The 10,657-nt window shown below is 39.7% G+C and overlaps 1 protein-coding gene across 1 annotated transcript in view; it reads right to left on the bottom strand.

The window, feature by feature from the left end:
- The window catches only part of Spag1 (sperm associated antigen 1), a 73,970-nt gene that overhangs the window by 42,474 nt on the left and 20,839 nt on the right, over positions 1 to 10,657 (bottom strand). The window contains exons 8-9 of the mRNA XM_008831555.3: positions 5,682 to 5,812; positions 3,108 to 3,214 (exon numbers count right to left, since the gene is read on the bottom strand). Of these exons, the coding sequence (XP_008829777.1) occupies positions 3,108 to 3,214; positions 5,682 to 5,812 (238 nt within the window). The remainder of the gene's footprint in view (positions 1 to 3,107; positions 3,215 to 5,681; positions 5,813 to 10,657) is intronic.

Here is a 10,657-nt window from a genome sequence, read left to right as displayed (position 1 = left end):
AAGTAGAGGGAGATGAGGGCAGGGCCAGGACCAGAAGCGGTGCTCCTGGAGCCCAAGAAAGGGACTGAGTTTCTCTGGGTGAGAAGGATCAGGAAGCAGTATTGGTTCCCCAGGTGTCTGGGGCCCCAAGACTAGGAATGGTGCAGGGCCCAAACTAGGAATATAGAACGGCGGGAGGGATGGAAGGGTGAATGTGGGTTAGGGAGTCCCGGCGCGGAGAGCTGCGCTATAGACTTACCCCAAGAGGCCTTATATGATTATAATTTTGCATGTCCACCATCAAAAAAAATTGGATAACAAAATATAGTAAAAAAACAAAAACAAAAACAAAAACAAAAAAAAACACAAGTAACACAGTCACCGGAAATCCTACCATTCAGGTGACACTACTGGCACTTTATCTTCCAGGTGTTTCTGTGTATACAGACACACAGAGATGTGTAATATTACACAGATGAAATCACTCACACATGCTGTGAAGAATAATATTAGAAAGAGTCTGTGCCATTTAGAAAGAAAAATGTTTCTATAACCCCTTCCCATTAAAATATTTTAATTATTTTTTAATTATTAATGAGAGAGAGAGAGAGAGGGAGAGAGGTGCAGATACACATATGCCACAATGCAGATGTGGAGGTCAGAGGACAACTTTGTGGAATCAGTTCTCTTCTTCTACCTTTACATGGGTTGCTGCCAAGTATGATGACCTGAGTTCAATCTCTAAGACCCACATGGTAGAAGACAACTGATTGCCACAAGCTGTCCTCTGATCTCAATATGCACACTGTGGTATGCATGCATGCCCCCAACATATACAATTCTTAAAATAAATTATTTTTTTAAAAAAAGCAGATACAATTCTGTTGAAGTCCAGTTTATCAGCTTTTTCTTTTACAGGCTGTGCCTTTCATGTCATATGTAAGAAACATCTGTCTAGTCCAAGACCATAAAGATACTTTAGGGTTTACATTAAGGCATGTATATATTTTGTTGTTTAAGGATTTCATACATGAGTACTGGATTTTCACCATTTCTAACCCCCTGTACCACCCCTTCCAACAAATTTCCCAACATTCCTCTAAATCACTGTCAATTACATGAGTTCTTCTATATATATATATATATATATATATTCCATTTGAATTAGTTTATTTGTTTTTTGTTTCCTTTTGAGACAGTCTCCTTGTAGCCCCAGCTGGCCAGAACTCGATATGGAGACCTGACTGGCCTCAATCTCACGGAGTGCTGGGATTAAAGGCTTGTGTCACCATGCCCAGCGTTTTGAGTTATTTTTTCTATGTAGTTGATGCCGAAAAATACATTTGGATAAACCTGAGTGTTAATATGTAAATATGAAATTATTTGGTAGCAAAATTAAAGGTAGTTTTTCTTGTTTCCTTTTTTTATAATGTTGTTACAACAGTTGATAAATGTAACATTATTCAGAGCAAATGCAGACAGAGTGCTATAGGTAATCCAGTTGACTATATGGAAACTTGGTGATAATGAATTGTTGGAAGGCAGTTCTTCAGGAGCTTCCCCCATTTCTAACCGTACTGTGAATACTAAACTCCCTTTGTTCTGGGCTGTCTTTAAGGGTATCTGTACCAAGAACAGCCTTGGGAGGTAAAAAGTTGAACTTCCCTATAGGGAATAGGGCAAGTTTGTTTGCTTTCCAGTACAATAAAATGACATTTTCTCTTGTGCAGAGGTTAAGCAAGTTTGCATATAGTCTATCATAAAAGATGAGGGTGTAGGGGGATGTGGTTTGAATAAGAAATGTCCTCCATAGAGTCACATATTTGAACACTTGGTCCCAAGTTCATGGGGTTGTATGCAGAGGTTTAGGAGCTGTGACCTTGCTGGAGGAAGTATGTCTCTGGGGGCAGGCTTTGAAAGTTCATACCCTTCTGTCATTTCCTGTTTGGTCTCTGCTTCCTATGGGTGCTTGAAGTTGTGAGATCTCAGCTTTCTGGTTTGGCCACCTGGTGCCATGCTTCCCCGGCCATTATGGACTCTTTCCCCTCTGAAACCATAAGCCAAATAAGCTCTTCTTTCTGTAAGTTGCCTTGATCATGGTGTTTTATCACAGCAACAAAAAAGTAACTAATAAAGGGGGATATACTAAATTGTGGATTCCTCAGCCATCATGCAAACCCGCTGAGCACACAGTATAACTATGTATTACTGATGTGGGACTTAGCAGCAAGGGGCACTCACATGGTTAGTATATTGTGTATCCTCCTTTCTGACTAAGATACCTTGCAGCCACCACTAAGCCATGTTGTTAATTTGCAAATAGAGTAAAATCTCAGATCTTTCCCAGTTCATGACACTTTTCTCTACTCTATTAGGCCTTAATTGAGAACCCTGTCATTGTATTATCTGAGTTGGTCTACTGAGTTAGGGATCAATACTACCAATGAGACTCTTGCTTTCCATGGTAACAACAGACAGTCTTCTGTGGTCATGGAGCTTACATAACCCTACCAGGAACTTCCATGCCACTCTGCATATTAAATTGAGATTAGCTCAGAGAAAAGCACTGTTATTTACTGTTTTGTGGTAGCTTTATATTTCTGCATAACTCTTTTCTTACTATTTGTTGTCTCATTGTTGTTGTAGTGTGGTGGTACTGGGAATTGAACCTGGGATCTCATGCAAGCTAGGCAAGCATTCTTCTACTGAGCTATATCCCCACCCCACTTCAAATAGATGTTAGCATTTTAGGCCTCAAGGATATACCTTCTTTTTAGTTTTTATTAAAAAATTTTATTTATTTTTTCATATTAGTGCTTTGCCTGCATGTAAGTGCACTCATGCATGAAATGCCCACAGAAGCCAGAAAAAGGCATCAGATCCCCTGGAACTGGAGTTACCAATGGTTGTTAGCTGCCACATGGGTGCTGGGAACCAAACCCAAGTCCCTCTGGAAGAGCAGTCAGTACTCTTAGCCACTGAGTCATCTTTCTAGCCCCTCTACCTTCTTTCTAAAGCTGTGAACTTTTCTCGACATAATTTATTCAATAAGATTAATATCATTTTAATATAAATTCAGAAACAGAAAAGTATAGAATTAGGTCCAAAAAACTACTTTCTATACATACCTTAGCCAGATCATTATGAGGCTCAACATCCAGCACTTTTTTTAAGTCTTCTCTAGCTTCCTGGAGCTTGTTTTGATGTTTGTAGGTAGTGGCACGACGCAGAAGAGCTGAAAAGTTACCAAAATAAATTGTACCTTTAACATATGACATTATGGCTATGACATATTTGCAAGTGGAAAAATATAAGCAGCACATGTCACAAGTATGCAAAGGTCGACTACCCTAGCTTCATGTTGCTGACTGCATAGAAAATGGCCCTACTTTGAACAGAAAAGGCTACATCAGGCATCGATCTCTTTTTTTGTTTTGATTTGTTTTGTTTTGAGAGTTTCATATATGCACATAATGTGTTTGATCACATCCACTCCTCAATCCCAACCGTACCCCCTTTCTCCCTTCCAACTTCATGTTTCTCCCCCCCCCCCTACTGAGTGCTACCTGTATGTGCATGCCTATGGGACCATCTACCAGAGCACAGGTAGCCTCTCAGGGGCCACATCCTTGAAGAAAACTGACTCTTCCTCCCCCAGCAGCTTCGGTATCCTCTTAGCAACCTGGCCTTCTAGCAACCCTGGACCTTGCCAGGTCCTCCATGGGCTGAGATGTTATATCTCACCCTTTTCCATGCACCATGCCTGCTACAGCATTGAGAAGCTTTTCACTGAACAATAATGCTTGGCTTCTTTTAATCATCACTGCTATTAGTTCTTCATTGTCTGGAAACTTAGAAAATTCCTTATTGGAATTCAGTATACCACTGACCAGTAAGGGACATGGCACATTAGTGAAATCTCTTTAGACAAAACATAAGGGTGTTGTTTTTGTTTGGGTTTGGGGGTTTGGTTTGGTTTGGCTTTTACAGATAAGGTCTCATGTAGCCCAGGCTGGTCTTGATTCACTATATAGCCAAGGACGACCTTTGAACTCCTGGTCCTCCTGCTTCTGCTTCCCAAGTATTGGGATTACATCTATCTAGCTCTTTCTAAAATAAGAGTTGGGTGTGGTGGTGGTGACACAGGCCAATAATCCCAGTGCTTAGGAGGCTGAGGCAGGAGGATTGAAAATTTGGGTCAGTTACATAGAGAGAGCCTGCCTCAGAAATAAAATAAGAAAGTAAAAGTAAACTAAACTAAAATGATCCAAAAGGTAACTTAGCACATGGACCTCTGAGTGTCCTGATGAGTAAGTAGCTAGGTTCAGAAATTGAGCATCTTGGTAATTTGCATCAGATTTTTTGGTAGGTTTTAACTTATAGTTTTATATTACTTAGTACCACAATAAATCCCTTTCTAGTCCTATCATTATCATTATATAATGAAAGAACTTTGTATAGTAAATTTTAAGAAAAATATCAGGTTTGATAATTATGAAAAGTGAGAAATGTATATCAGACATATTTTAATGATATTGGAAAGCACAATAATAAATTTAAGTCAGGTGTGGTGACACATATGTAATCCCAGCATGCAGGTGGCAGAGGCAAGTGGATCACTAAGGGTTTGAGGCCAGCCTGGTCAACATAGTGAGTTCCAGATCAGCCAAGGCTTCACAATGAGACCTGGTCTCAAAACAACAGCATCAAAAAACAAAACAAAAACCCCCACAACAATAAAATTAACTAACTAACCAAATTAAGTTTAAGCAATTTGATTTTAGTCTTAGAATGCATCATGAAAACCTAAAGGATAAATTATTTTGTAATAAATTTAATCAAATTTGATGACTATATATTGCCATTACTATTCAGACTTCCAAAGAAAATTCCTTTGAAGAAACAGTCATGATAAAACAATTATTTTTTTAAGATTTATTTATTTACTTGTTTATTTATTGATGACTCAGTGGTTAAGAGCATTGGCAGTTCTTGCAGAAGACCTGGATTTGAATTCCAGCACCCACATGGTGGCTAACAATCATTCCTAACTCCAGTTCCAGGGGATCTGATGCCCTCTTTTTTCCTCTGCAGGCATTGCACGACATGGGTGCACTTGCATACATGCATGCAATGCATGCATACACACATAAAAATAAAGCAAAACTTTTTTAAAATATTTATTTTTATCATATGTATGAATGTTTTAACTGCATATATGCAAGTGCACCACATGTGTGCAATGCCCAGAGGCCAGAAGAGGGCATTGGATCTCCCACAACTAGAGCTACAGGTGGCTGTGAGCTGCCACATCCGTGCTGGGAATGAAACCTGGGTCCTCTGCAAGAGCAGCCAGTGCTATGAACCACTGAACTATCTCTCTAGCCCCAGAACAATTTTTTTGGTGGTCTTTTATTTTGAAATAATTTGAGTTACTAGAAAGTTGCACATATAGTATCAATTTCCCTTATATCTCTACACAGCTTCTGCCAATGCAGACATTTTAATCAAGCAAGCTACCTTAGTTCAAATAATAAAGGACTTAAATGCCAAGTCAAATTTAAAAAATGAAAAGTAATGTTATGAAGGTAGTAATACACATAAAAGAAATTTGAGTTTGTATGAATTATTTGAATGTAAATGTATTAAGTATCACAATGGTCTACTGGATTCTGATATGAGACTGTTCAATGTGTACTTACCCTTTATGTTTCCAGGTTCGAGTTCCAAGACCTTTTCACAATCATGAAAAGCACTGCTCCAGTTCTGTAATTTGATTTCTGCTTGAGCTCGGTTGTTATAGGCAGATACAGTGGGAAGGACTGATATGCTCCTATGAAAGAAATACTTATTGACAACAAGCAGACCTAAGACAAATGTAAGACAGAGAAACCCAGCTAAAGCTGTGTTGTGGTTTGAGCATGAAATGTCCCCACAGGTTGGTGGCACTATTTTGGGAGGTTCTAGAAACTTCAGGAGGTTGGGCCCAGCTGAAGGAAGCAGATCACTGGGAGCATGTCCTTAAGGCTGTATCTTGTCCTGGGTTTCTCTCCTTCCTGTGCCCCACCCATGTCCCCCCTAACTTCTGGTCCACCAAGAGGTAAACAGCTTCCTCTGCACACACTCCTGCCACCATGATTGCCACCTCACTTCAGACCCAAGTTAGTGGAGTCAGCCATCCACCCAACCATAGCTTCAGTCCTCAGAAACAATAAGCCAAAATAAAGCCTCCCTCATTCAAGTTGCTGTTCTCAAACATTTTGGTCACAACTACTCAAACATAACTGATAAAGGGGCTGGAGAGATGGCTTAGTGGTTAAGAGAACTGGCTGTTCTTACATAGGACCCAAGTTTGATTCCCAGCACCCACATGGCAGCTAACAACCATCTGTAACTCCAGTTCCAGGGGATTTGATGCCCTCTTCTGACCTCCACAGGCATTGCACAACATGGGTATACTTACTTACATGCAGGCAAAACACTCATACACATAAGATAAAAATAATAAGTTAAATTTATATGCTGAAGTCCTAAGCCTACAGCATCTCAGCATATGAATATATCTGGATATATGGATTTAAAAAGGTAATTAAGCTAAGGATATAGCTCAGAGTGCTTGCCTTCTTGAGCATGTGGGTTTGATTCCAGCACCACTGCCTTAATCGCTTCTTTAGTTGCTGTGATAAAGTACTCTGAAAAAAGCAACTTTAGAGAGAAAGGTTTATTTTGGCTCAAAGCTCAAGGTATAGTCCATCATAGTGGGAAGTCATCACATCCACAGGAAGTCTAGGATTCTGGGCATGGAATGGCACCACCCACATTGGGTGGATCTTCCAACCTCAAAACAATCAGGAGACTCGCCCCCCTGGCATGCCCAAAGGTCTATCTCCAGGTGATTCTAGATTTTGTCAAGTTGACAATTAACACTAATCATCACAACCACAAAAAAAGATGTACTTAATATGAGGTCATTAGTGTGTGCCCTAATCTAATATAACTGATACCCATAGATACCTGTGGGCACACCATGTGAGCAAATAGGGAGAAGACAGTCATCTGTAAGCCTACGACAGAGCCCTAGAGAAATCAATCCTGCCTGCATCTTGAGCTCAGATTTCTAGCCTTCAGAAGTATGATATAAATACCTTGTTTAGGTCACTAGGTCTGTGGTATCTTGTGATGGCAGACCTAGCAAAATAACATAACCTACATCATTGAAAATAACAATGGAAGATCTACTGTGTTGGGTAATTGAATCATATTCAAGTAGAATATCCCAGGAAAAAACACTTGAGCTCCCTGTTTGGAGTCTGGTGGGTGCTGAGCATGACCAGTGGCCCTGTGTGTCCCCCTTCTTCAGAGGCTTTGCATTCTGTACCAGCTTCACTAACAGCAGGCTAACTTTTTGGGATTGACTTTTGTTTGGGGAGTTATGTGGCCAGGCTAGTATTTTGAAGTGTCCCGGTGGAGTTATAGATATTATTTATGTAATGAGTGCCTTTAAAAAAATAAAAACAACGCCCTTTCAGAAATTTCTATTTTGTAACTTCATGATTAACCTGGTGATAAAAGCAGTTATTAAAAGTCTACGTTTTCCACTGAGCATGGTGGCGCATACCTGTAGTCCTAGCCCTTGGGAGGCAGAGGCAGGCTGATCTCTGTGAGTTCAAGGCCAGCCTGGTCTAGTGAGTTCCAGGCCAGCTGGGGCTACAGGGAGACCCTGTTTCAAAAAAGACCAAAAAGTTAAAATTAAAATATTAAAAAAGTCTACCTTTTCCAAATAAAGGAAAGAACAACATACAATTCTATGTATGAAATCTATATGTAGACAGATCCTTAACTATTCAATAAATGGGCTTAAAGTTATGTCAAGCTTTAGAGGTGACAGCAATTTAAGTACCCATAAATCTCCTAAAATAAAAAACATGTTTTAACTCCATGAGAACAATTTCTTAGTACAAAATAAAATGGAGTAATCAACTGCAATTAATATCTTTTACTCAGTTGTTACTATGTTAACAAAAAAATTAGTTTATAATCTAAAAGTAAATTTATTTCTAAGAAAAAAATCATAAAGTAATTTAATAAAAGAAATTTAACTGAAGGAAACAGAAGAGAACATCCAGTAAGATGAGGAAAACTGGCAAAAGAAAGAAAGTTTTGCTAGATTAAAGACATTAGTACAAAATAATTAATGAAAAGAACTTAAAATCTACCTGCGTGTTGCTTTAAAAGTTTGGAGTGCTGTGAAATAATTTGGAGTGCTGTGAAATAATGACTATCAGATACAAGAAGATAATGGTATCCATGGATCAAATACAGAATACAAAATACAGAAGAGAAACAGAAGATAAAATGGAAATTTCAGAAACAGGATCGATTTATTAAGATCACTAAAGGTGCATACAGGGTGCACGGCTTGATAGAAACCAGATATGGAAAATGCAAGTAAGGGTAACAAAAGTACCAAGCACTAAGCACTTCCTCCTGCAGGCCATGAGCACCGTATACACATAGCTCACACCATCCTCATTAACCACCCATGGGGTCAGTATTACTGCTGTGCTCACTGGAGATGAGAAAGTAGATGCGACATGCCCATGGCCACAGCTAGTAAATAACAGAGCCAAGAGTCATATGCCTATAAAGTCCCTTATTCTGTCTTCAGTAACTGGCTTACTTAGTCCTCATAGCAGCCCTGAAGGTGATACTCTTAGAGCCTTAGGAAACCAAGGCAAGAGAGGTAAGGAATCTACCCAAGGTCCAGAAAGTAGCAGTCCTAAGTTTCTTCAACCACCATACCATACTGCTTTAATTCTTCACCTACTTGACTCCTCAATAGAAGAAAGTGAGGAAAATATCAAAGACAAGAGAATCTTCACTAGTGTTAATCTACCAGAGACAAAACGACCAGGTGTGGTGGTGGGTACCTATAATCCCAACACTTACAAAGGTAGAAACAGGGTGATTCATGTTCAAAGTTCAAGGCTAGTCTGGGCCATAGGAGAGAGAGAGAAGGGGGAGGGAGGGGGGAGGAGGGAGGGAGGGAATATGAATGCATTCAATGGCAGAGGTGATATCCTTCTGAACATAGGAGACACACTGAATGAACAACCCCCCCCCAAGTTTCCTTTATACCTGTGTTCACCTAAACAGAGATAGCTTCTTTAGAGAGACAACACCCAGCATCAGAAAAGGAAAATCTAGGCTAGGCATATCAGCCTGTAATCAGAGCATTCAGGAGGTGGAGGGAAGAGGACCAGGAATTCAACATCATTCTTAGTTACACAGTAAGTTCAAGGTTAGCCTGAGCTATATGAGACTTTTAGAAAGAAAGAAAGAAAGAAAGAAAGAAAGGGAAGGAAGGAAGGAAGGAAGGAAGGAAGGAAGGAAGGAAGGAAAGGAAGGAGAAGGAAGGAAAGAAAGAAAGAGAGAGGGAGGGAGGGAGGGAGGGAAGGAGGGAGGAGGGGAGGCTTCCTTTCAAAGGTAGAAGGAAGGCTGTACTGAGCTGAATTTCAGAGTGGCGTTGGTGATTCTATGAGCACAGTTACAGCAGCATTTTGGGAACTTCACCTACTTTGCACAAACTTCAGAAGTTCACATGAGTATTTACTGAACATCTGCTACGAGCCGACCACTTCAATGGGCACTGAGGATACAGTGGTACAAAACAACTGAGCAAGTGGACTCTGCTCTTGTGGAGTATCAAATCATACAAATCTCTGACAAGTCTACAAAGAACTCTAAGACTGTCATAAAAGCCTGTAAACTAGGATGTAAACATGGTATGCTATGATGTAGAGATTTAACATAGTCTGAGAGGTCAGGGAAGACTCTGCTAAAGAAGTTAAGGCCTGGGCTAAGTCCTAAAGGATAAGATAAAACTCAAAAGATACTAATGGTGGTGAAGCATCCACACAGAAGACTCAATATATGCAAAAGCCCTGTGGTAAAAAGATGCACTTAAGTGTCAGGGTGAAGCCCAGCAGTCTGACTGTAGAATCCAAGTTTTAACTTTTATGCTGTATAGATTTTCTGTCAGATTCCTTTCAGATGGTTTCTATTTTCTGTAAAATGGGAAAGCTAGGTCCTTGTCAAAGTTGGGAGTGGGGTAAGAGCATAAAGGCTTGAAAATAACATTGAAAGGCTAAGGATATAGTTCAGTCATGCTCAGCAACATAGCAAATTTGAGCCTGGGATACATGAGTATTATCTCAAGAAAATAATAGAGATGGAGACATGGCTCAGCAGTTCAGAGCACTGGCTACTCTGTCAGAGGACCTGGGTTCAGATCCTAGCACCCACATGGCAGCTGACAATGACCTGTAACTCAAGTCACAGGGGATCCAGCATCCCTTTCTGGCCTCCATAGGCACCTGCACATACACAGTGCACCTACATGCACTCAGACACACACACACATACACATAAAAATCTTTAAACAAATCTTTAAAAAATAAAAAAAATTTAAAGCACCAAAAAAACAAGACAATCACAAATTAATTTATGATAGGTCACAGGTATAATATCCTAAGTGATTCCAATGTATTTAGCTTATTTGTATGGTTTTAACAATTAAAACATCATTTAAAATATTTGTTTTATTTTTAATTATGTGTATGTATGTGCTTGTCTGTGGGTATGTGCATGTGTCTGAAGAGGGAATCAGATTCCCTGG

Source organism: Nannospalax galili, unplaced genomic scaffold, assembly GCF_000622305.1.
Source record: "Nannospalax galili isolate Female #2095 unplaced genomic scaffold, S.galili_v1.0 scaffold334, whole genome shotgun sequence".
Classification (NCBI taxonomy): Eukaryota; Metazoa; Chordata; class Mammalia; order Rodentia; family Spalacidae; genus Nannospalax; species Nannospalax galili.
The sequence above is the reverse complement of the archived record's forward strand: the minus strand, read 5'-3'. Positions and strand labels throughout refer to the sequence as shown.